General features: G+C 49.8%; 1 protein-coding gene across 4 annotated transcripts in view; it reads right to left on the bottom strand.

Moving 5' to 3' along the window:
• The window catches only part of LRRC20 (leucine rich repeat containing 20), an 89705-nt gene extending 63535 nt beyond the window's left edge, over positions 1 to 26170 (bottom strand). Inside the window, exons 1-2 of one of the 4 annotated variants that reach the window (XM_017873146.1) lie at positions 26074 to 26170; positions 19667 to 19811 (exon numbers count right to left, since the gene is read on the bottom strand). In XM_017873146.1, coding sequence (XP_017728635.1) covers positions 19667 to 19748 — 82 coding nt within the window. In that variant the 5' untranslated portion in view covers positions 19749 to 19811; positions 26074 to 26170. Of the gene's footprint in view, positions 1 to 19666; positions 19812 to 25006; positions 25433 to 26073 lie in introns of those variants that run through there. The other 3 variants (XM_017873147.1, XM_017873149.1, XM_017873150.1) reach the window with 3 other exon arrangements.
• Between the last annotated feature and the right edge of the window lie 1014 nt (positions 26171 to 27184).

The raw sequence follows: 27184 nt of genomic DNA, 5'->3' as shown, positions 1-27184 counted from the left end.
TTTTTTTTTGAGACGGAGTCTCGCTCTGTCACCCAGGCTGGAGTGCTGTGGCCGGATCTCAGCTCACTACAAGCTCCGCCTCCCAGGTTCACGCCATTCTCCTGTCTCGGCCTCCCGGGTAGCTGGGACTACAGGCGCCGCCACGTCGCCCGGCTAGTTTTTTGTAGTTTTTAGTAGAGACGGGGTTTCACCGTGTTAGCCAGGATGGTCTCGATCTCCTGACCTCGTGATCCGCCCGTCTCGGCCTCCCAAAGTGCTGGGATTACAGGCTTGAGCCACCGCGCCCGGCCTGAGACTCCATCTTAAAACAAAACAAAACAAAAAACAAAGCAAAACAAAAGAAAAAAATCCACCTTTATATAAATGTTCCCAGCAGCATTTTCACAATAGCCCAAAAGTGGAGACAATCCAAATGTCCATCAGCTGATGAACAGATAAAGGACATGTTGTATATCCATTCAATGGAATATTATTCAGCCATAAAAAGGAATGAAATCTTGACATGCACTACAACATGAATGAACCTTGAAAACATTTTGCTATGTGAAGGAAGCCAGTCACAAAACGACAAAGGTTGCATGATTCCATTTACATAAAATGTCCAGAAGAGGCAATCTGTAGAGACACAAAGTAGACTGATAACGGCCTGGGGCTTGGCGGAGGTCAGGAAATGGGAAAGGACTCCTCATGGTATGGGGTTTCTTTTTTGAGTGATGAAAATGGCTTAGGATCAGACAGCAGTGATGGTTATGCAATCTTCTGAATATACAAATAAACACTGCATTGTATATTTTAAAATGCAAATGTTACAGTATTTGAATATACCTCGAAAAGAAATGAGGACAACAGGATCCAACGAACAGGTGGTTCTGAGCATGAAATAAAACATCTGCAAGGCTCTTAGCACAGCGCCTGGCAGGTAGTTTGTGCTCAGTAAGTAAGAGATGCTGCTATGAGGATGAAAAAATATTGTTTTTATTTGAGAATCTGAAAAAGATGTGCTTCAGCTCTGTCATCCCTGGAGGAGAGAAATGACCCCTGGATTGCATTTATTCTAACAACCCCTGGACAAGGAGACAACTGCGTGTGCTATCATGGGCTTTGGGACTTCTCAAAAAAAAAAAAAAAAACTCCTTCCTGGCAAGCCAGTAAGGAGAAAAGAAGCCCGTATTCAATTCAAATCAAAAGTAAACCCCACACAGAATACAATCAAATGACACACAGTCTAACAATTTGAGATATTAAATTATTTTAATTTAACCAATGACTCACCACAAACATATACATACAAAAGGGAATAGAAACAGCAGCCAGGATGACACTAACCGTGTGGCCACCAATGGCTCTAAAGGGACCACAGCTGGTCCGAGTGGAAGAGGCCATGTGGTCAAGCCAGACCTTGGAGAGGCCTGGGCAGGCCCTGAGGTCTTCCTGCAAGGAAAGCAGCAATCAGTCCGTTTTTGCAGATAAGAAAACAAAAGCCCAGAGAAGTTAAGAACTTGCTCAAAGCCATACAGTAAGTAGGCAAAGGGTGGACCTTGACTTCTTGAGAACATCGCCCTACAGAGAAAGTCCAGAAACCTCGATCTGCTGCTGCCTTTAACTCAGGTGTCCTTGGGTAAGTCACATGTGAGGCCTCAACCTCCCTATCTGTGAAATGCAGAAATGAACACAGGCTATGTCTTTCCAAACACGGGATGCACAAAACTACTCTCAAGGTTATCTTCAGGTGTGATGAGATGCCAGACAACCCAATCCACCTGCAGCAGGGCAGAGGGCGAGGGGGGCCCTCTGGAAACTGCGAGAGCTGTACCTGCCGAACCGACGAGGCACCCTGGGGATAGAGGGCTGCAGTTACCGACCGACCAGATTTCTACAGCACCTTTCTCCTCATCAGACAATCTTTCAGGCCTTGATATAGCAAGGAATCCACTCTTGTAAGCCATGGTTCCTCAGAGCAGTTGTTTGTCTTCCTGAGCTCACAGATGCATGACTAATGGGACCCAGGAAACAGCAACAAACGTCGCCAACCAGTGCCTTGTGCACCATGTCTGCCCTGGACAAACACCACTGCCCAGCATGGCTGGCCTCGACCACCTGCCACTCCTCAAGCTTGCCCACCATGCCGACTAGCTCCTGCAGTCTCCAATGCCCCTCCCTCCCCTTTCTGCCCACCAGCCCAGCCCCACCTTCCCAGAAAGGGCACCCACCTCAAACCTCAGCACACGTGTCTTAGCGTGTGACCTGGACTGTCTTCTCCCGGCTGGTAGAGATCTGCAGCCTGCCTCCAGGACCCACAGGAGGTGAGCTTGTGTAGGGCACAGGCAGCCTCCGCGGACCACCCCTCGCACCCAGTACAGCGCTGGGCAAATGCTCTGAACGTAATCACACCCCTCACCACCGGGAAGTTTGGTCTCAGCATCCCACTTTGTAAAATGGGTGTACAAATGCACTTTTAGGGAATGAAGAAAAGAATGAGCTAATATTCATCTAGGTGTTGAGTTCACAGCAAGAACCACACTGTGTGCAGCAAAACCATATTCTACTATGGTTTTACTCCAGCCTGAAAGAAACTAGCTCCGTAATCCTGGAACCAGCCTTGACAAAGGTGGTGGCTGTATCTACATAGAAGAATCCCTATTCCTGCCCTCCAATCCCCAGCCCCACCCTTCCATTTGAACACCTGAACACCTCTTTCCATTACATCACTCTCCCATTCAAGAATCACCACGCCAGGCCAAGCACAGTCACTCATGCCTGCAATCCCAGCACTTTGGGAGGCAGAGATGGGAGGATCATTTTAGCCCAGGAGTTCAAGACCAGCCTGGACAACATAGTGAGACTCCGTCTCTACAAAAAATAAAGTTAACTGGGCGTGGTGGCATGCACCTGTGGGCCCAGCTACTTGGGAGGCTCACTTGAACCCAGGAGTTTGAGGCTGCAGTGAGCCAAAATCATGCCACCACACCTCAGCCTGGGTAACAGAGCGAGACCCTGTCTCAAAATAATAATCTCCATGCTAGTTTGGAGGTGCTGACCACACCGTCTGCAGCCTAGCATCCACACAGGGGGATCTGACTCTCATTTCCCTTTCTAGATATCCCTCTTGTACCTCCTCATCAAGGCTCTTGCCCTCTGGCCAAGCCAGGCTGCTTATTATTCCCTGCAACTCCCTTTATTTTTCCACCTCTACATTTTTGCTGGTGCTGTTCCCATTAAGTAGAATGTCCTTCCTTATCTTCAAAAGTTCTCATCAACACTATATTTCAAGGTCTTGTTTAAATGCCTCCTCTCCACTAAGCCTTTGTTCATGTCCTCAACTAATGTAATTGCTCCCGCCCTTGAACCCCCATTGTTCCACTGCATTTCTTTTTCCCTTTTTCCTTTTTTTGAGGTGGAGTCTCGCTCTGTTGCCCAGGCTGGAGTGCAGTGGCGTGATCTCGGCTCACTGCAACCTCTGCCTTCCAGGTTCAAGCAATTCCCTGCCTCAGCCTCCCGAGTAGCTGGGATTACAAGTGCCTGCCACCACACCTGGCTAATTTTTGTATTTTTAGTAGAGATGGGGTGTCACCATCTTGGCCAGGCTGGTCTTGAACTCCTGATCTCATGATCCACCCGCCTCAGCTTCCCAAAGTGCTAGGATTACAGGTGTGAGCCACTGCGCCCATCCGCATTTCTCTTATTTTTATTTTTACTAGAGATGGGGTCTTGCTATCTTGCCCAGGCTGGTCTCAAATATCTGGCCTCAAGTGATCCCAGTCTGCCTCCCAAAGCGTTGGGATTACAGGTGTGAGTCACCACACCTGGTCCCTCATTGCTTTCCTCCTCCTCCTCCCTCTCCCCCTCCTCCTCTTCTTCCTCCTCCTCTTTCTCTTCATTTCTTTTCTTTTGAGACAGGGTCTCACTCTATAGCCAAGGCTGGAGTGCAGTGGCATGATCATAGCTTATTGCAACCTAGACCTCTCGGGCTCAAGTGATCCTTCTGCTTCAGTTTCCTGAGTAGCTGGGACTACAGGCTCACGCCATCCTGCCTGGTTAATTTTTCTTTTAGTTTTTTTGTAGAGACAGTGGTCTCACTATATGGCCTAGGCTGGTCTTGAACTCCTGGGTTCAAGTGATCCTCCCGTCCTGGCTTCTCAAAGTGCTAGGATTACAGGTGTGAGCCACCACACTGGGCCCACTGCATTTCTGCCAGCTCTGTCAGGGCCCCTATCCCATTGTGTCTTACATGAAAGTTATCAATGTGTTTGTCTCACTCTTCCTAGCAGGGCAAAGAGCTCCCAGAGGGCAGAAATTAGGTCCCACTGAGATGGGTGGCATGTTAAAGAGGGTATGGGAACTGTCATAACGGCGCATACCTATAGTCGCAGCTACTCTCAGGAAGCTGACGTGGGAGGACCACTTGAGCCTAGACGGTTGAGGCTGCAGTCAGCTATGATCATGCCACTGCACCTGCCTGGAAGACAGAGTGAGACTCTGTCTCTTAAAAAAAAAAAAAGAGAGAGAGAGAGAGAAGGCACAGGAGGCCAACAGATTCAAGTTCAAATCCCAGCACAAGATTTTAAGATTGTCTGGCTGTGAGCGTCCACGCAAACCACTGCAGCTCATGAGGTCTTAGTTTCTCTTATTTTTATTTTTACTAGAGATGGGGTCTTGCTATCTTGCCCAGGCAAGGGAATAGGGTCTTTACTAGAGATGGGGTCTTGCTATCTTGCCCAGGTACATGAGGGAATGGCAAGTAGTGATAACTGCCCTCAAGAAAACAAAACGGTGTAATGGGAGAGCAGGTAACTGAGGCAGGGGCAGGGGCAACCCTCACTAGGGTGATCAGGAAGGGCTTCTAGGAGGAAGTGACATTTAGCTGAGACAAGAATAAAAAGGATAAGATCTGAGAGGTACAATGTTAAAAGAAGCAAACAAGTAAAAAAGAACAAAAAAGAGCAGCGCATGCAAAGATTTGGGGAAAGGACAATCAAGGCAGAAATCACAGCAAGTGCACAGCCTGATGGCACACCTGCCAGGGCCCAGCCATTGGCTCCCTCCCCCTGCCCTCACCCTCCCATCCCATCTTCTGCAGAGCGGTACACAGACACAGGACATGGTAAATACACATCTGCCAGAGTGAACATGACAAAACCAGGAATCTCAGGGATAAACTGGAGCGCTACAAAAATATGCATCTTAGCAAAAAACAGCCAACTGAGGTTGAGGCAGATGCCAATTAAAAAGATCTTAAATTCAGGTCGGGTGTGGTGGCTCACACCTGTAATCCCAACATTTTGGGAGGCCAAGGTGGGTGGATCACATGAGACCAGGAGTTCAAGACCAGCCTGGCCAACATGGTGAAACCCCATCTCTACTAAAACAAAAAATTAGCCAAGTATAGAGATGCACACGTGTAATCCCAGCTACTCAGGAGACTGAAGCACAAGAATCACTTGAACCCAGGAGGCAGAGGTTGCAGTGAGCTGAGATCGTGCCACTGCACTCCAGCCTGGGTGACAGAGTGAGACTCCATCTCGAAAAAAAAGAAGCATTTAGGCTGGGCCTTAAAGTATAAGAAGGGCCCAGACACAAGAAGAACAGGGAAGAGCATCCCAGGCAAAGGGAATAGCATGTGCAAAGGCCTGTGGCCAGAAAGGCTTAATAGTTCAAAGGACTGATAGTCTGGGCTGTAGAGATGAGGGAAGCCCCAAGCTACTCAAAGTGCAGTCAGAGAATTTGGCAAGTGTCAGGCCATCCACAGCTTTGTGGTATGAGCTTGGGTTTTACTCATTGCGCAGAAGAAGCCAATGAGGGTTTAATACAGACAGAACTGCTAAAGGTCAGCGCTGGAGTCCCACATTTGACAGATGAGAACCTGGCCCTGCAATGGGGAGTCAGAGCGAGGACCAGAACCCCAGCTTCCTAATTTCTGGACCACAGCCTCCTATAAAACAGAACTCTCATCTTTTCACATCACCCAACTTCACTTGGCATGAGCCCTGTACTGACAGAGCTGACTCCACCCAACGCCAGGCTTGGCCCCTTACAGGCATGACCTCCCAGAGCAGTGGGCCTCAATGGGGCAGTTTTGCCCCCAGGGGACATTTGGAAATGTCTGGAGACAAACTTGGCTGTTACAACTGGGCGTGGAGTGAGGGCAGGGGGTGCTACTAGTGTTATCAATTGAATGCATGTGTCACCCCAAAATTCATAGGTGAAAACCTAATCTCTAATTGTATGCCATTTGAGGTGGGGCCTTTGGGAGGTGATAAGGTCATGAGGGTGGAGCCCCATGGACTGGATTAGTGTCCTTATGAAAGAGACCCCCAGGCCAGTGCAGTGGTTCATACCTGTAACACCTATAATCTCAACATTTTGGGAGGCTGAGGCAGGAGGATCACTTGAGCCCAGGAGTTTGAGACTAGTCTGGGCAAGATAGCAAGACTCGTCTCCATTACAAAAAAAAAAAAAATTTAAATTAACCAGCCATGGTGACATGTGGCTGTAGTCCCAGCTATTCAAGAGGCTGAGTCGGGAGGATCATTTTAGCCTAAGAGTTTGAGCCACTGCACTCCAGCCTGGCCAAAGGGAGGGAAGGAGGGAGGGGAGGGGAGGGGAAGGGAGAATAAACCCCAGAACATTCTCTCAAGGAAGGAAGGAAGGAAGGAAGGAAAAAGAGAGAGGAAGGGAGGAAGGAAGAAACCCCAGAAAAGTCTCTCCCTGGACCCCAACCACAGAGGACATGGCGAGAAACATCTGTTAATGAACCAGGAAGCAGACCCTCACCAAACACTGAGCCTGCCAGTGCCTTGATTTTGGACTTCCCAGCCTCCAGAATTGTGAAAAATAAGTCTCTGCTGTTTATATTTTGCTATAGAAGCCTGAATGAACTAAGGCATCTTGCCTCAAGTAGGTAGAGGATGGGATGTTGCTAAACATCTTTTCAAGCACAGGACAGCCCCCCAGAACAAAGAATTATCCAGCTCAAAAACCAAAGGCGTCAGGACGGACAAGTGCCCACCCAGGGATACAAAGCCTTCATTTTAAATAGGTGCAGAGCCCTCAAGGGAAGAAAGCCCTCCCCAGGGGGCATAGGAGAGAAGAGGGAGAAGGGTCATTCTTGGCCTCCCAGGAACCCCAATCCAGAGAGAGCACGTCTAGAGGTGGCATGCTAGGCAGAAGGCTCCAAGTCCCCCCACACCACAGCACACCACAGAGGAGGCAGAGTTGGGAAAGGTCTGTCTCCTTACAGAGGAACTCAGTCCCCTTGGAAGAGCAGCACAGACGCTGCAGTGGGGACCTCTAGCCCCCTCTCCTGCCTGGCAAACTCCCACCTGCTTCCCCCAAGAGGCAGGGCGCCAAGGATGGCAGATCTGAGGCCTCAGTCCTTGTGGCAAACACAGCCAGGCAGCCCCAGCCGTCTGGGTGCTGCTGTGTGAGAGCGCACTCCCTCCCCTACGCTCTCAGAGTTGGACTGTGCCAGGCTGACCCTCAGGACTCGCCAGGCCAGGAAACATCACAGCAAAACACACTCCCCTCACCCCTACCAGGTGCTGGCCTCAGCTATGGGCCAGGAACTACAGGCCTACAAGCCCTGGTGAGGGCCAAGATCACCATCCCGCCAGGCCAGAAAAGCAGCTCCCACTCCAGTCCCTGGCTGCCCCCTTTCAGTGTAAGAGTTGCTAGAGAGATGTCTGCCTCCCCTCCAGACTGGGCACTCCCGGGCACATGCACTGCCCTTCAGGCAGGACACACACAACAGCTGCTAAATGTATGTTTTTTTAAAAAGGAGCCAGTGGCAATTTCGGAACCAAGAAAAGGTTGGGATTCAGTGAGTATCTATTAAGTGTTTCCTGAGTACTCTTGTTCAGCAAAGGGCTTGCAATATCGGGTCCCTGCAGGGGTTGGACAGGAACATAAACACAAGAAGGGAGTGGAAGCCTTGGTCAGGACACCCAGCAACTGCTCACCCAGTCACAGTCTGGCCAGGTCCCTGGGCTCGGCTTCCGGTCCTTGGTTTGGCCTGTGACAGGCTGCCATCTGCCGGCTAGTACAGAAGGAAGCAAGCGCTCAGCCAAAGCGCAGGCGGGCCTGGGAGGGAGGAAAGGTGGACACACCCCTCGCACTAGCCTTGGTCTCCCTGTTTTGATTCCACAGCTCCCAGCCTAGCTGCTCAGGCCCCTCCCCAGGAGCACATCACATCCATGTCCGTATATATTCATCATCTCCCACACGCACACATCCAGAGCCCTGCCAGGCAATGCCCCTGTCCCACCCCACGGCAGCCACCAGGACAGGAAGCTCCAAATTGTAAACAGTAGGCCAGTGATTCTCAAAATACAAGGCAAAGAAGAATCAGACACAGTTCATGTTAAAATGCAGATCACCAGACCCTCTCTGAGATTCTTTTTTTTTTTTTTTTTTTTTGAGACGGAGTCTTGCTCTGCCGCCCAGGCTGCAGTGGCACAATCTCAGCTCACTGCAACCTGCACCTCCCAGGTTCAAGCAATTCTCCTGCCTCAGCCTCCTGAGTAGCTGGGATTACAGGCATGCGCCACCATGCCCAGCTAATTTTGTATTTTAGTACAGACGGGGTTTCACCATGTTGGTCAGGCTGGTCTTGAACTCCTGACCTCGTGATCCGCCCACCTCAGCCTCCCAAAGTGCTGGGATTACAGGCATGAGCCACAGTGCCCAGCAAGATTCAACTTTTAAAGCTCTAGAGCAGGGTCCATGAATCTGTATGCTTAACCAATACCCAAATGATACTGATAGGAGAAACTCTTTGTGACCTTGGGTTAAGCAGACTTCTCACATACAATACCAAAAATACCGTCAATAAAAGAAAAAATGATAAATTAAATTTCATCAAAATTTAAAATGTGAGACAGGCAGGTGGCATGCACTTGTAGTTACAGCTACTCTGGAAGCTGAAATAGGAGGATCTCTTGAGCCCAGGAGTTCCAGGCTACAGTGTGCAATGATTGTGCCTGTGAACAGCCACTGCACTCCAGCCTGGGCAACATACCCAGACCCCACCTCTAAAACACAAAACTAAAAAGAAAGAAAACCCAATGTTTTTTAATGGGCAAAAGATTTGAATAGAGATATAATCAAAGACGAATGGATAGCCAACAAGCACATGAAAAGTTGTACAACATCGGCCAGGTGCATTGACTCACATCTGTAGTCCCAGCACTTTGGGAGGCCGAGGCAGGCAGATCACTTGAAGTCAGGAGTTCGAGACCAGCCGGGCCAACATAGTGAAACCCCATCTCTACTAAAAATACAAAAATTAACCGGGCATGATGGCAGATGCCTGTAATCCCAGTTGCTTGGGAGGCTGAGGCAGGAGAATCGCTTGAACCTGGGAGGCGGAGGTTTCAGTGAGGCAAGATTATGCCACTGCACTCCAGCCTGGGTGACAAGAAGTGAAACTCTGTCTCAAAACAAACAAAAAAAATGTTCAATATCATCAGAGAACTGTAAATTAAAACTACAACAATATACCTCTTAATACTATAAAAAAGAAAAAATAAATCAAACTACAATGAGATACATTACACCCTACAGAATGTACAGTTAAAAAACATACTGAGTGTTGAAAAGGATGTGAAGGAACTGGAGCTCTCAATCTCTTTGGAAAAGAGTGTGGCAGTTTTTTATAGTCAAACATATACTTAATACATATAGTTGGCTCTCTATACCTGTGGGTTTTGTATCCACAAATTCAACCAAACACAGAAAATATTTGAAAATAAATAAATAATACAAATTTTAAAAAGCAATACAACTATTTACATAGTATTTACATTGTATTATGTACTATAAGCAATCTATAAATGATTTGAAGTATACAGAAGGATATGTGCAGGTTAGATGCAAATACTATAGCACTTTATATAAAGGACTTGAGTATCCTTGAATATTGGTACCTGTGGGGCTCCTGGAACCAATCCCCACAGATACGGAGGGGCAACTGTACAACCCGGTAATCCTACTCCTGTGTGTTTATCCGAGAGAAATGAAAACTTTACTGACCAGATGCCGTGGTTTGTGCCCATAACCCCAGCACTTTGGGAGGCTGAGGCAGGAGGAATGCTTGAGCCCAGGAGTTTGAGACCAGCCTCTCCAACACAGGGAGACCCCATCTCTACAAAAAATACAAAAATTAGCCAGGTATGGTGGTGCATACATGTAGTCTTAGGTACTCAGGAGGCGAGGTGGGAGGACGCTTGAGCCCAGGGGGTGGAGGCTGCAGTGAGCCAAGATCATACCATTGCACTCTAGCCTGAGCAAAAGAGTGAGACCCTGTCTAAAAAAGAAAGAAAAGAAAAGAAAAGAAAGACAAAACTTTGCTTCACAGCAAAACCTGCATGGAAATGTTTACGGGCTTTATTCATGATGTTAAAAAACTGGAAACAGTCCAAATGTCCTTCAGTAGATGAAAGGATAAATGGATCATGGAACACCCACACCAGCAACGCTATTCAGCAGTGAAAGGAATGAACTACTGATTCCCACCAAACACGGATGAATCTCAAATGCATGATGCTAAAGTGAAAGAAGCCAGGCTCAAGAGTTTATTTACTCTATCATTCCATTTCTATGATATCCTAGAAAAGGCAAAACCACAGGGATGGAAAAGAGATCAGTGACTCCCAGGTACTGGGGATGGGGAGGGTTTGGCTGCAGGGGAGCACGAGGTGATAAAAAGGTTCTGAGTCTTGTTGTGGTTGGTTATAAAACATATGTTTGTCAGAACTCAACTATATACTAAAAGGGTAAATTATATATATATATATATAAATTATAACAATAAAATACATAAGGTCAAGGCACGGCAGAACCATCCGGGAGGCTTGCTAAAATCCACACTACCCACCGTCAAAGATTCTATTTTCACAGCTCTGGAGTAGTGCCCATAAATCTGCCTTTTTTTTTTTTTTGAGATGGAGTCTCGCTCTGTCACCCAGGCTGGAGTGCAGTAGCACAACCTTGGCTCACTGCAACCTCCACGTCCCAGGTTGAAGAGATTCTCCAGCCTCAGCCTCTCAAGTAGCTGGGACTACAGGCACCCACCGCCACGCCCAGTTAATTTTTTGTATTTTTAGTAGAGACAGGGTTTCACTGTGTTAGTCAGGATGGTCTTGATCTCCTGACCTCGTGATCCACCCACCTTGGCCTCCTAAAGTGCTGGGATTATAGGCATGAGTCACCGTGCCCGGCCATTTTTGCATTTTAGTAGAGACGAATTTCACCATGTTGGCCAGGCTGGTGTCGAACTCCTGACCTTAAGTGATCTACCCACCACAAGGATTATAAGCATGAGCCACCGCGCCCAGCTTGAATCTGCATTTTTTTCTGAAATTAACTGAGGTCTTATTTTTATTTATTTTTGGCAGCAGGGGGCACCAAGTCTTGCTCTGTCGCCCAGGCTGGAGTGCAATGGTGCGATCTCAGCTCACTGTGCAACCTCTGTCTCCCAGGTTCAAGCAATTCTCCTGCCTCAGCCTCCTGAGTAGCTGGGATGACAGGCGCATGCCGCCAAGCCCAGCTAAGTTTTGGTATTTTAGTAGAGATGGGGTTTCACCGTGTTGCCCAGGCTGGTCTCGAACTCCTGAGCTCAGGCAATCTGCCCGACTCAACCTCTCAAAGTGCTAGGATTACAGGCGTGAGTCACCGTGCCTGGCCTGAATCTGCATTTTTAACCAGTACTCCTACAGTCCTGATGTTGGTTACTCAAGATCTACCCTTTAGAAAATCCTGCAGGAGTGAAGGAACTGATGGAGGGACATTTGCCCATGAAAGCAGTACATGGGGGCTGTCCCTATCGTTTCATTAACTTGAGACAGCCTAATAATAATGTAAATACTAGATACAAAGGTAGATGTTCACCTCTCATTATTTTCCTCCTTTTCAAGGAACAGTGTGGGCTCACTGTGGTTCCAAGAAGGAAGACCTGGGAGGAGAGGTAAGTGTGCGGGTGGGAAGAGGCAGGAAGAGGGAGGTTCATATCATTGGCTTAGTTCTCTCAGCCCTCGTCCTCATCTCCACCCCCATCCCTCAGGCAGGCAGCAGGGTGGATGGGGAAAAGCAGGGCTGTGCACTACGCTGACCTATGAACTCTGCTATCCCTCCAAACAGCTGTGTCACCAGCAGGTCACCTACACTCAGCCTAGCTCCAGCAGCTATAAAACAGGGGAAAAGTACTGCAAAAGCAACGCAGGAGATGAGGGAAGTGGAATACCCTTGTATGACAAAACACGTAAAAACACCAGATAAAATGCTTGAACCTGGGAGGCAGAGATTGCGATGAGCCAAGATGGCACCACTGCACTCCAGCCTGGGTGACAGAGTAAGACCTTGTCAAAAAAAAAAAAAAAGAAAAAAAAGAAGAAAGAAAGAAAGAAAGGAAAGGAAGGAAGGAAGGAAGGAAGGAAGGAAGGAAGGAAGGAAGGAAGGAAGGAAAGGAAGGAAGAACACACTGCATAAAAGATGTTTCTCACACCTTTGTTTCCTCATCTGTAAAATGGGAGTATTAACATCACCTCTGTCATAGGGTTATCACGGAAGATTAAATGAGGTAAAACCAGCAAACTGTTTACCATGATGCCTGACATTTAACAACAGCAAGTCCAAAAGATCAAAAATAGAGAACCTGAGTCCGGGCGTGATGGCTCACGCCTGTAATCCCAGCACTTTGGGAGACCAAAACAGGTGGATCACTTGAGGTCAGGAGTTCGAGACCAGCCTGGGCAACATGGTGAAACTCCCGTCTCTACTAAATATACAAAAATTAGCTGGGCGTGCTGGCAGGTGCCCAGTTGGGTTTTGGGGAAAGCTGAGGCAGCAGAACCACTTTGAACGCGGGAGATGGAGGTTGTAATGAGCCAAATCTATTACTTGATAACAAAAAACAATAAAATCATAAAAATCTACTACCGGATAAGACAAAAAGCAGTTTCGTCTTTGCCTGGGCAATGAATTTTAAAAAACAAAATAAAATCTCCACTAAGATTCTGAAACCACAGACCTGTTCTTACTTAGGGTTTGAATATTCACATTCCTTAATTCATATGTAGAAGCCCTTAGGGCTGAAACATTGACAGAAGACGTGCTTCTAGGCTGGTCACACTCAGGCACCTGACCAAAGTAATCACCAATCCTCCGGAGGACACAGCCCCGCAACCCAGGATTACACAGATAGTCCACCAGGCAGGAGCACAGGGTCCAAATTATTATATAAAGTCGGCCCAGAATAACCTACTGTGAGCAAGAGTCAGCAGGAACAACAGACTCAAACCCTCAAGAATGTCCTGTTATAGAAAAAACAGGCTGGGCATGGTGACTCAAGCCTGTAATCCTAGCACTTTGGGAGGTTGAGGCGGGTGGATCACTTGAGGCCGGGAGTTCAAGATCAGCCTGGCCAACATGATGAAACCCCGTCTCTACTAAAAACAAAATTAAAAGTAACCAGGTGTAGTGGCACATGCCTGTAATCCCAGCTACTTGGGAGGCTGAGGCAGGAGAATTGCTTGAACCCGGGAGGTGGAGGTTGCAGTGAGCTGAGATCACGCCACTGCACTTCAGCCTAGGTGACAGAGCGAGACTCCGTTTCAAAAAAAAGAAAAAGCAGTAAAGATTTAAAACAAGTACAGGCTAGGACAAGAGGATAGCTTGAGGCCAGGAGTTTGAGACCAGCCTAGGCAACATAGTGAGACCCCATCTCTACAAAAGATTTTAAAAATTAGTCAGTGTAGTAGCAAGTGCCTGTAGTCTCAACTACTGGGAAAGCTGAGGTGGGAGGATCACTTGAGCCCAGGAATTGAAGGCTGCAGGGAACTATGATTGCGCCACTGCACTCCAGCCTGGGTGACAGAACAAGACCTTATTTCTAAAATGATTAAAGAAATAAAAAATAGAGCATAAGAAAGAAATAAGATTATTCCCTTAAATCAGATTTTTTTTTTCAGTAAAAAGCAAAAGATTTATTGGATCTGAAGAGAAACCAGAGTATATTATATCAGATTTTTTAAATAGAACTTTTTCTCACCCAGGCTGGAATGCAGTGGCCCAATCATGGCTCACTGCAGCCTCAACCTCCAGGACTCTTGCAATTTTCTCGCCTCCGCCTCCCAAAGTAGCTGACACTACAGGTGCGTGCCACTGCACCTGGCTAATTTTTTGTTTTATTTTTGGTAGAGACAGGGTCTCTACCAAAAATACAAGCAGTTAGCATGTATTGAGTACCTGCTGTGTACTAGGTGCTTTGGGGCTCCCAGGGATGTGTGTAGTAGAGTCTCAGGCCTCAGGCCTTTTCAAATCCTGCTCCTCTGCATCACAATCATTCTTTAAAAGCTAGCCCCCATGCAAACAGCAGAGCTGGGAGCCTAAGACCTGGAGAGGAGCGGGGTGCAGGGAAGCCTGGCCCACAACCACAGGCTGGAGGGAAGGGTGGGGTCAGACTGAGGCCCCTCAGGGGTCCAAGACCCATGGAAGCCCAAATGGAAAAGGGGCAGGGAAAGACAGCCTGGCTCAGGGGAGGGAGACTACCTAAGGGGCAGTTTGCAACTCCGCATGCTCCTTAGAAGCATCTAGAAGATGATGCTGAGGAGGGGTGACGGGCTGGGAGGAAAGCAGCTTCAACTCAAGTTGAGGGCCTCCCAGGGGCCAAATGGAAAGGAGCCCACATCTCCATGGATGGAGAAGCCTGGAGTGGAGTGAGAAAGGCTGGGATCTATGCTTCGAGTTACAGGAGGAAGCAGGCCTGGCTCCAGCTCTAGCCAGGGATGCCCCAGGAGCAATGGGGGAGCGTGCGAAGTGCTTACCAGGGTTACTTGCCTGAGTAAGGTGAGAGCAAGCCTGTAACTGAGCTCTTCCAGCCCAGTCTCTACAGGGGATCTCCCACTCTGCAGCAACACCTGTGGCTCTGGAGCACCACCCTGGGAGGGAACCCAGCAGGAAGGGAAAAGCCAGGGAAGCTTGTGCCTCTCCCCGGGGCCTTGGCTTTGAGAATGAGTTACCCCTGAACTCTCATCTGTTGTCGAGATGTATGTTTTATTTCCATAGTGGCAGGTAGCCCTTTCCCTAAAATCTGTTCTCTAATTTTAAGAGTAATACATTCATTATAGAATATTTAGAAAATGCAGAAATAGTATTTTCTAACTCCCATTTGCATATTGGTTATTTCCTTCCATTTTCTTTCCTACATATATGCACAAGTTTAACATAATTCGTATCTCACCCTACATACAGTTTGGCATTCTTGATTTTTTCCAATTCATGTTATATATGAGAATGTGCCAGTCATTTTTTTGTTTTGTTTTTTTTTTTTTTTTTTTTTTTGGAGACGGAGTCTCGCTCTGTCGCCCAGGCTGGACTCCAGTGGCACGATCTTGGCTCACTGCAAGCTCCACCTCCCGGGTCCACACCAGTCTCCTGCCTCAGCCTCCCGAGCAGCTGGGACTACAGGCACCTGCCATCACACCTAGCTAATTTTTTTGTATTTTTAGTAGAGACGGGGTTTCACCATGTTAGCCAGGATCTCGTGACCTTGTCTTGATCTCCTGACCTTGTGATCCGCCCGCCTCGGCCTCCCAAAGTGCTGGGATTACAGAGCCACTGCGCCTGGCCGAGAATGTGCCAGTCTTTATTCAATCATACAATGAAATATTATGCTCCATTGTTGATGGCTATGTAAATAGCATTATATAGGCAGGGTGCGGTGGCTCACGCCTGTAATCCCAGCACCTTAGGAGGCTGAGGCAGGTGGATCGCTTGAGATCAGGTATTCAAGACCAGATTGGCCAACGTGGCAAAACCCCATCTCCACTAAAAAATAAATTTAAAAATTAGCCAGGCATGGTGGCACACACCTGTAATCCCAGCTACTCGGGAGGCTGAAGGAGAATCACTTGAACCCAGGAGAGGGAGGCTGCAGTGAGCCAAGACTGTGCCATGGCACTCCAGCCTGGGCAAGCAAGATGATTCCATCCAAAAAAAAAAAAAAAAAAAAAAAAAAAACCTTGTATAGCTGTAGCCAAATTTATTTAAGCAATTTTCTGGTCCTGGATGTTTAGGATGCTTCAGATTGTTAGCAGTTTTACACGAGAACCATATGGAGTTACTTTATGATTCAATTCAATTACCATCTCCTCCAGAAAGCCTTCCCAGACTACTTCAATACCCAGCAATATCTCCCACCTCTGAACTAGGACAACCTGTGTTCCATCCGACATACCTTAGCATGGAGCCTGTGTGTCACTGCTCTCTGAAGACTGTCATGTGGGTGGTGGGCTGGTCTCAGGTCCAGGACTCTACTACACACATTCCTGGGAGCCCCCAAGCAACCAGTATACAGCAGGTATTCAATACATGCTAACTGCTTAGACCCAGCCCCCTTAGATTATATGAGCCTGGTCAGCTCCATTTCCTAAGGGTCAGGATTACAGGTGCCCACTATGGCCAGGTTGGAAATTTTGCTTCTTCTCTGGCCACTGCACAGGTACAGAGGATCCCTGTTATTCAACCACAACTTTAAGACCCAGTCCTGGCCAAGCGCAGTGGCTCATGCCTGTAATCCCAGCACTTTGGGAGGCTAAGGCAGGTGGATCACGAGGTCAGGAGATCGAGACCATCCTGGCTAACATGGTGAAACCCTGTCTCTACTAAAAATATTTTTTAAAAAAAATTAGCTGGGCATGGTGGCCAGCGCCTATAGTCCCAGCTACTCGGGAGGCTGAGGCAGGAGAATGCCGTGAACCCGGGAGGCAGAGCTTGCAGTGAGCCGAGTTTGCACCACTGCACTCCAGCCTGGGTGACAGAGCGAGATTCTGTCTCAAAAAAAAAAAAACAAAAGACCCAGTCCACTCCATATGAAAGTCTTGAGCTTCAGGCAAGATCGCCATGGCTAAAGCCTCTCCCAACTTGACTAGAATTTCACAGCAGTCATGACCCTGGCAATCACCAAAACCTGCTCCCACCCCAGGGCTGCATGGTAGAGACATGGCCCAGACTCTGGTGCCAGACAGTCAGGGTTCCAATCCCAGGCATGGCAGTGGTCTGGTAGAGTAGCCAGAGAACTGCTTGGGTTCTTTGGTGGGTATGGCCCCCCGGCAGTGCAGGGGAGCTGGTCGCAGCATGCCCTGTCCTAGCCGCCCTGCACATTTCACCTGATGCAGGGTGCCCACTCTTCAGCTCACAGAAATGCCCACCTGGCCACCTGACCTTGCAATCTCCAGTCCACAGAGGTTGAAGTTCAGGGGCTCCTCAACATGACCTTCCAGGTTCTCCGCCTGCCAGGCACCATCCCTCAACACCTGCCCCGATGCTGCTGTGGTAATTGAGCAGGGTCTGTCCTCCAACTCAGGCACACCCCCGCCACTGCCTGGAGTGCCTGTTTCCTCACCGTTGCCCCCTGAAACATCCTCTCTCAAACAGCACCCACCCCTAAGCAGCTTCCCCAACGCCCCTGGTAAGAATTGTTTTCCCTCCCCTGCGGCCTCTCCACTCTTGCCACATCTGAGTGAAGTGGAGCTGCTGTGTCCCTATCCCCTGTGACGCTTTTTTTTTTTTTTTTTTTTTTTTTTGAGATGGAGCCTAGCTCCATCATCTAAGCTGGAGGTGCAATGGCAAGATCTTGACTCACTGCAACCTCCACCTCCTGGGTTCAGGCAATTCTCCTGCCTCAGCCTCCCAAGTAGCTGGGATTACAGGTGTGTACCACCACACCAGGCTAATTTTTTGAATTTTTAGTATGCTTTCGTATGTTGGCCAGGCTGGTCTTGAACTCTTGGCCCCAAGCGATCCACCTGCTTCGGCCTCCCAAAGTGCTGAGATTACAGGTATGAGCCACCATGCCTGGGCCCCTGTGACATTTTGAAGTAGGGGTAGGTTACTTACCACAGACATCTGTCAATTTGCACTGAATCCTCCACTGGAAGGGAGTGAGAAGCACACCCAGCACAGACCTGGCTGGATGACACCCGTAGAAGGTGCATTTGCGAAAGGAAGGGCTTAGGTCCCACCGCCAGCTTTTGGGAATGAACAAAAATTAAAAAGAATAGCTGCCATTTATTGAGCTCCCTATGTGCCAAACACCTTACAGACATTCCAATTACTCTTAACTGCCCTGATGAAGTAGACACAATTACCATTCCCATTTTATAGATGAAGAAACTGAGGATCTGAGAGGTTAAGCAATCTGCCACAGTATCAGGTGAGTGGGTGGCAGAGTAGGGATTCAAATCCAGGCCCATGTGACTCAAAGCCTAGCTCTGAACCGCAGTCTCAGTGGTAGACAGCCTTAAACAGCCATATTACTGACCAGTACAGGATTCCAGAATTCCTTCACTGAGGGCTCACAGTCATCAGCTCACTAGCTTAAGGCTCCTTCCAAAGGCTTCCCTCCAACACCAATGACAATCTTCAGTGAACCTGCTGATAGAAGAAATGCCTCTCGCCTTAGCTAAGCTCAGCAAACACTTCCACATGTTTACAAAGTGTCTGACACTGCGCTGGGCTCTGGGGCAGGGTAGGGGGAAGCAAACAACCACAGGGTCCCTGTGCTGTACAGATGCTGAAGGGGTGCTACAGAGGAGGAAGGGAGCAAAGAGTGGATGAGGTAAGGCAGAGGGCTTCCTGGAAGAGGCAATGATCAAACTCATCTTGAAGGCTGAGTGTCTCTCCACTTCCTGGACCACCTCTCTCTGCCTCTGACTGCCTTTCCAGTCTCTGTGACTTTGCTGAGGCAGTAACCACCATGGAAGGAAGCACTCCTTTGTGAAACAGACAGGCAGACACACACACACACCCCTACCTGCCTGTGAAATTCCTCTCCGTGTACCTAACTCCAATTCTGCCTGCCTATCTGTAAGATCACCCCCAAGGCAGGACTGTGCTCCAGGCCTCTATAGTGGTACCTGCATTCCAGGGGTGAGATACATGCACATACACACACACACATGCACACAAACACACTCGGGCATGTGCATGCACACACAGGCACACACACAGGTAACTGCACCGTATCCCCTGCTGCCCCTTGCACTTGGTGGACAGTCAATAAATATCTGCTGAATTCAATTAAATGGGATGGTTTGCCTAAATGCTTGGGAGTCGCGGGGTAATTGATGGAATAAAATGCCCTGGCCAATTCAAAGCAAAAAATATATAAGACACAATTCAAGAAAAATAGTGGAGTCCAAAGGGGTCTCCTAGCTGGGCAACCTCAAAGAAACCCATTTTGCCGTCACCTTTCTTCATGGGATGACTGAGGCTTGCCACGCCCAGCTGGCTTCATTCACCCCAGGAAGCCTGTGAAGACTCAACAAGATAACATTCAGGAGGCGCCCAGCACGGGGCCTGGCACACAGATGCTACTTGGCCAAGACCAGCTCTGTCTTTCACCTAGTCCAAGGGTACACACACTCAGTCATTGGCAGTCAAAGGACAAGCAGGCAGGCCCCATCACTCAGTGGTTTTCAAACCTCTTTGACCAGGACCCACAGTAAGAAATGTCTTACACAAACTACACACTGTTGCAATGAAAGTTCTACAAAACACTTATTCTCAGGATGAGGTTGCGCACTGACACTTGTGTCTTTCATCTCTATTTCATTTCTAAGTTGATCTCACAACTGCTTCCAGGGAAGTTGGGAAAAGCCCTGCCCTCACTCACCCAGAGTGTCAGAGCCGCTCTCCACCGTCTCGTTGACCTTCCTTGCTACTCTGGCCACAGCCTCACCCATCTTCTTCAGCATGCAGACACAGGTGTCCTGCCGCCAGCCCCCAGGCTGGTCTGCTGCTCACAAAAGGACCTGAGCCTGGGGAAGATGCAGTGCTATGAAGTGCCTGCCTGTCAGCCAGGGGCCCACCCAGGCATCCCCCTTCTAGCATCCTTCTCCCCCAGGACCCAGGCTGCCAGGAAGCCTGCAGGGAGGGCCCCAGGCCACTCACCTCCTCTTGCAGGGCCGAGAGCTCAGGCCACATCCAGCTTGGCCTTTGCACAGGCTGGTCTGCCAGTCAGAGGGTGGGGGCAGCTGGGTCCTACTGGTTTTCGGGGAGGATCAACATGTGTGACCTCACCAGACATGGGGACCAGGCCTGAGCCAGCAGCCAGGGAGGTGTGAGGACTCAGGGGTGTGTTGGCCTATGATTCACTGTATAGGCGGGGCATTGGGAAGGAGGTAGGTTGCAGTCAACTGCAGGAGAAAGACACCTGTCCCTCCATCCCACAGCCTCTAAGCTAGTGCCCTGTCCACATCCCACCCAGGACAATTTCCCAAGCTCCCCTGTTCACCCCACCCATATCTGCCTTGTGCATGGCAGGAAGTGGGGACATGAAGGCAAATCAGAGCCCTGTGAGCCCATCAGAACACACGGACTGGCAGTGGGCGGTCTGTAAGAATTCCTTTCCCATGTGCCAATAGGAAGGAGAGTTTACAGTACTAGCCTGTGTGATTATCAGCCTGATGCTGCGTCTTGCCAAGGCAAGAAGAGCGGGTGGCGGGGGAGTGGGGTGGGTGGAGATGGAAATGAGAGAAGAGAGATTGGATCACTAGAGGAAAAGAGGCTGAAAGAAAGGTGAGGAAGACAAAATGATAAGGTGTTAAGACATAAGGACTTACAAACACCCTTAACTCCCGGTTTATTACAGAGAAGGAAATTAGCATAGAGAGGGGCTAGGTGACCTGGCCAAAGTCAAACTACAAGTGGCAAGAATCGGGTCAGCCCAGCTCCATATCCAGTGTTCACTTCTTTATAAAAATAGCAGCACCCTGGCCGGGCGCAGTGGCTCACGCCTGTAATCCCAGCACTTTGGGAGGCCGAGGCGGGCAGATCACGAGGTCAGAAGATCGAGACCATCCTGGCTAACACAGTGAAACCTCGTCTCTACTAAAAATACAAAAAATTAGCCGGGCGTGGTGGCAGGTGCCTGTAGTCCCAGCTACTCGGGAGGCTGAGGCAGGAGAATGGCATGAACCCGGGAGGCGGAGCTTGCAGTGAGCTGAGATTGTGCCACTGCACTCCAGCCTGGGCGACAGAGCGAGACTCTGTCTCAAACAAAACAAAAGAAAACAAAATAGCAGCACCCCATGGAGAGAGGAATGAGCTCAAGTCCAAGGTCAGCACCCTGCTTTGCCCCCAGACCCCAGTCCCAGCTTCATAGACAGCTCAAAGAGCTCCAATGAACTCACTCCAAGGGCCAAAGGCAGAAGAAGGTGAAGAGCAGAGAGAAGGAGCATGGGGACAGTGCTAAGAGCTAACAGTCACCAAGAAAAAGTTCCCATGTGGTCAACTGGACAAGTAGGGCAGGCAAGACCAAGCCAGGGTTGGCCAAACCCACCCATCTGCTTCGGGGAGTTACTGTGAGTTTAGTATGCGTGTGCATTTCCACTAAGGAGGCTGGCACTAAAGGTTTGAGACACACGCATACAGAGCAGTGGGAAAACACTGATTTTGGAGACAGGTCAAATGCTCAACTCCATTTATTAGCTGAGAAGACTTGGGAGAGTTTCTTAACTCCTCTGAGCCTGTTTCTTCACGTGAATAGGAGATCTAGTAATACCCAACTTGTTAGGTTAATATAAGGATTGAACAAAACATATATACTAGCTAGCTCAGAGCCCAGGACACGTAAATACTCAATAAAAGTTAAGAAGATAAAGCAGTGCACATGTAGATGTAACACCAGCATCTAACCCCAGTTTAATACTCATGTGACTCTGAACAAAACACTTAGGGAACTCATCTTTGAGGAATGAGTGGAATTTCTATCTCTCCCACCTCCAGGAAACCTCCTCTGATTGCCTCAGTGTTCTCTGCTCCCTCTGAATTTCAGTAGCACTTAATGACTTAGCACAAGTCACCTGGATTATCTATGAGCTTTTAAACATACACTTGTCAGCCAGGCGCAGTGACTCATGCCTGTAATCCCAGCACTTTGGGAGGCCGAGGCAGGTGGATCACTTGAGGTCAGGAGTTGGAAACCAGCCTGACCAACATGGTAAAACTCCATCTCTACTGAAAATACAAAAAAAGAAAAAAAATGGCCAGGCGTGGTGGCTCACACCCGTAATCCCAGCACTTTGGAAGGGCCGAGGTGGGCAGATCACCTAGGGTCAGGAATTCAAGACCAGCTGGCCAACGTGGTAAAACGCCATCTCTAGTAAAAATACAAAAATTAGCCAGGAGTGGTGGCGGGTGCTTCGGGAGGCTGAGGCAGGAGAATCACTGGAACCCGGGAGGCAGAGGTTGCAGTGAGTGAGATTGTGTCATTGCACTCCAGCATGGGCAATAAGAGCGAACCTCAGGCTCAAAAAAAAAAAAAAAAAAAAAGCCAGGCATGGTGGCACATGCCTGTAATCCCAGGTACTCGGGAGTCTGAGACAGGAGAATTGCTTGAACCCAGGAGGCAGAGGTTGCAGTGAGCCGAGATCGTGCCATTGCACTCCAGCATGGGCGACAAGAGCAAAGCTCGGTCTCAAAAACAAACAAACAAACAAACAAACAAACATACACCTGTCTCCTCCATTGGCCTGTGGGCAGCTTGAGGGCAGGGAATAGATCTATACTGTGCTTCTCCCCACACAGTGAACACAGGTGCTTGGTTAGTATCCCCTAATGGTGATGATCAACAGACATCATTTGTGTTTCCAATCTGAATACAGGTCAAGAGACTCTTACAACAAATCTAAGACATTATCTAAATTGGGAAGGGTCAAAAACCAAAAGGCTAACAGTGCCAGGTGGCCAATCTGCATAAGGTGAGCCAGTGCAAGGCAGAAGGGAATAGAAAGGACTGTGGCAAACTGGACCCAACAACTTCACCATGCTGCTTCGAAGACTGTACCCCTAAGCCTAAATCATAGCCATGTTGCTAGCATCTTCGTGACTTTTTCTAACCCCTTTATGAATGGGAAAGCTGAGGACCCAACAGGGGAAGCAAATCAGCTAGATGAAAACAAAAAACCTACATATCCTAAGTCCCAGCCTCGGACTCTTCCCACCATTCCATGCTCCCTCCTTTCTCCATCTCCAATTCATCATCAATAATCATAAACATTTACTGAGTATCTCCTAGGTGTGAGGGATAAGAATGAAGGGGGAGAAAGAAATGCAGGAAACAGTTCCGACTTGTGATTCTGATGAGGAAGAGCTTTCTGAAGAACAGCAGTGAAGCAATCCTGGCCTCACAGCAGAAAGGGAAAGGAAGGGAAGCCACCAAGCTGCCCAGGGTCTGGGGTAGCCCTGGTGGGATCGCCTGGGCTGAATACCTTCAATCAGGCACTATGCCTGCAATTCTACTAGCTGCCACCGGGTGGGGGAGGTGGTGCCTTAGACCAGCGTCCCCAACCTTTTCGGTTTCCTGGAAGACAATTCTTCCCACCGCAGGGGGAGAGGGATGAAACTATTCCACCTCAGATCATCAGGCATTAGATTATCATAAGGAGAGCACAACCTAGATCCATCGCATTCGCAGTTCACAACAGGGTTCAGGCTCCTAAGAGAATCTAATGTGGCCGCTGGTCTAACAGGAGGCAGAGCTCAGGCGGTAATGCTCACCGGTGCTCACCTCCTGCTGTGCAGCCAGGTTCCTCACAGGCCATGGACCTGTACCATCCACAGTCCATGGGTTGAGGACCCTTGCCTTAGACCACTGAAGAAAACTAGTCAGATTAAAAATTTCACCACTGGTGGCAAGTTCAGACATTTTATTATGTGGGTTACAGTGGACACAGGCACAGGGACAGAAACATGTAAAGTCTAGGTGTCAGGGCAATTCAATAGGAAGAAGGGGCCCTTCTATGCCAGAGGGTGGAGGATGCTCTGAGTACAGCACAGATGCTCTGGACCCCCAAAAGGTTCCTGCTGCCTAAAATCACCATGCTTATTAACTAGCTAGGAAGCCATCCTCCCTTCACCTAAAACTGCCCCTTCCTCCACAAGGAAGAATTGTTTCATGAAGTCCAGCTGACAGGCCTGGGTTCCTCGAGTACGTGGTCAATGCCATCTGCAGGGATGGTGGTAGTGGAGAGTCACAGAGTGTCCCGAAAGGGAGAAACAGACACCATCAGCCCACATGAGCCAGATCTCTGCTTGGGGCACCCCAGCCAGCTGGCACTACTGGTCCCAGCCAGTCCCAGACAATAGAGGGTAGGCCTTCGAAAATGTCAATGAAAGTACTCCAAATCCCAGAGACACTTCAGCACAAGGTCAAAGCTCATACTCACACTGCCTACATCCTCAAAGCAGGGCCCTCTCCACACACCCCCAACCCCGTTCCTCAGAGTGAGCATCCTGGTCCGGTGAAATGTTTAAATCCAGCAAACGTCTCCAGGGCACCTTGCATAAGGCCCCCACTGTGGGAGTAAAGGGGCAAAGACGGGGTATGGGCTAGAAGAAGCTTCCCACTGGGAGGCAGGATGAGCCTGATACTAGTAAGGCTACAGGGCCAGGCCTAGGGGGGCATGAAGGCACATGACATGGCCGGGGGAAGGGACAGGGGCTGAGCAGCAGGTGCACAGAGAGATTCAGGAGAGAGAGACAGGGAGCCAATGGGCTCTCAGATTACTGAAGAAGGGAACTGCAGCCCTCTTACAAGGCTGTCCTCTGCTTCTCTGTAGTGAACTAAGAGAAGTTTTTTGAGGAAGGCAGCCGAATCCATAGTTTCGCAAAGTTAACAGTGTTGTGAGCAGTCCCATTTGTAAAATGGAAATACCACCTTCCTCACTGGATTATTGTGAGAAGTAACTGCTATGTAACTTTTGGGAAAGGACTTTGCAAACCATTACATGTTTCCCACACCAAGGCATTACCAGTAGGTAATTAAACAGGTGCAGAGAGGAAGTTTGGATGCAATAAATTCAACGCCAGACAAAAACGTTGTCCTGCTTTGTGGGAGCTGGCAATACAGCCCTCCTCTTCCTATAACCTGGTTTCACCTGGACTCAGGCTGGCTGGGGGAGGGGAGATTTTTGCTTAAACCCTGACCTGGCCCCCTGACTCCAGCCCTTACCATCAAGAACTCTACCTTATCTGCAGTCCGGAGACCTCTGCAAAGGAGACGCTGCGACAGCCCGTCCCCGCCATCTGCTCCTATATTTAGTTACTGGTGTTGTCAGTTGGGAACGTTAGAGCCTGGCAGCGGCTCGGATGGGCAACCGGAGCCTCCGGAGCCATGTGTGCAAGCTGGCCCTACTGCCGGCTCCAGCCCGGGCTCTGGACCATGCCAAGCCGGGGAGCGGATGAGGAGGTGAGGAGCGACCCAAGCAGTCCCAGACCCCCCTTCAGGTCAGAACGAAGTTGACCCACTTTCCCACCCCAGGGTAAGAAGCCCGCTGGGACGTGAGCGGGACCTGCTGGCGCCTCGTTTTTGTGGCATGGGGTTCGCGAAGCTAAGCGCGTGCTCCCTCGCTGACATCCTAGGCATCCTCGGACTGAGCCTCCAGCACCACGCGCGGTGGCCAGGCAAGGGTCCCCCCGCCCCTCGTGCCAGGACCCGCCTCACCCCTGGTGCCTGCAGCCAATGGCACCTCGTCCGGCTGGCCCGGCAGGCGGGGACTAGGAGAATAAAGCAGGCAGAGGGAAGAATGCTAGTGATCGCAGAGGGCCCGGGGCTCCCACGCTGCCCAGAGGCCGAGAGGCACGTTCTGGAGCAAGCGTCTGCAGCTCCCCAGAGCGGAAGCAAACCCCGAAAGTGTCGCTTCGGGGGTGAAATGCACAGCAGCCTCTCCCAGCAAGGGCGCCTCCCGCGAGGAATGGAGGCCCGCCCGGGAGCGCTTCTCCGAGCTCCCTATTCCCTGGCACCGCTGCACCCACTGCCGCGAACCATCGGAGTCCAGCTGCAGTGAGCAAGCAAGAGCCCGCGTATGCCGGGCGCCTTGGCACCGCCAGAGCCTCCGCTGGTGCAACCGCTGCTCTTTTCCACCGGGTAACCTGGGGGAGGGGAGGGGACGCTGCAAAAATAGGGACACTTCTCGCCCTCTCTCCCCCAGCCCCTACAACGCTTGGCCTTGGACTACGTTTACTTTGCGGGGCAAGAAGCGTGTGGTCCCGCTCCGGGCCGCTTTTGGCTCCACTTACGGCGACAATGCCTCCTAGCGCCCTGCGCCTCGCAGTCACGCTCCCTCCGCCGCCGGCGGCGCCCCAGGCGAGTTCCGAACCGGCGGGGCGGGGCGCGAGGGGCTGCGGGATCTGCGAGCGCCGCCACTCCGCCAATCCCCGCGCCAGGACCGGTGCCGTAACGGGAGTAGGCTGGGCCCGGGCTGCGCGCAGCCAATCAGCGCGGGAGCGGCGCGCGCGAGGGAGGTGCGCGCGGAAGGGCAGCCCGCGCGCTCCCGCCCGAAGGGAGTAACCGCTTTGTGTGCTGCCTCTGGAGGGAGAACGCCAGAGAGGGCGGAAATACAGAGTGGGACGTGCAGTACATCCCAGGATCTATAGACCAGGGCTCCAGATTGGGTTTTCTCGAGGGAATGGAGTTGAATTAACTAGATCAGGGATACTTCGAAACACGTGAACATGGAGCATAGGGAACTTTTCCTATGATGACTTCGGGTGCCCATTGTTTTTAGTATATTCAAGGCTCTGTATCTCGGCCCTGTGTCTCCAAAGCCTAATGTTCTCATCTATATAATATGACTTGAGGGCGGGGTGCGGTGGCTACGCCTGTAATCCCAGCACTTTGGGAGGCCGAGGTAGACGGATCACCTGAGTTCGGGAGTTCGAGACCAGCCTGGCCAACATGGTGAAACCCCCCGTCTCTACTAAAAATACAAAAATTAGCCGGGCGTGGTGGCGGGCGCCTGTAGCCGCAGCTATTCGGGATGCTGAGGCAGGAGAATCGCTTGAATCCGGGAGACGGAGGTTGCAGTGAGCCGAGATTCACTACAGCCTGAATGGAGAGAGTGAGACTCTGTCTCAAAGAGGGGAAAAAAATATTTAATTCTGCCTCTAGGGGGTCTAGGCAGTCAAAGAATGCACATTCCCTTGGGCCTTGATGGATATTTAGGGTTTACTTATGCCTTCTCCACCCCCAACAATATGTTAAAGTTCATCAGAATGTGATCTTATTTGGAAGTAGGGCATTGCAGATGTAATGACTTAAGGTCATGCTGGAGTAGGGAGTAGGGCGGGCCCCTAATCCACTGAGACTAGTGTTGTAAGAGAAGAGACATAGAAGAGATGCACAGGGAGA

The sequence above is a fragment of the Rhinopithecus bieti genome, unplaced genomic scaffold, assembly GCF_001698545.2.
Source record: "Rhinopithecus bieti isolate Rb0 unplaced genomic scaffold, ASM169854v2 scaffold_6907, whole genome shotgun sequence".
Taxonomy (NCBI): domain Eukaryota; kingdom Metazoa; phylum Chordata; class Mammalia; order Primates; family Cercopithecidae; genus Rhinopithecus; species Rhinopithecus bieti.
This window is presented reverse-complemented; position numbering and strand designations above follow the sequence as displayed.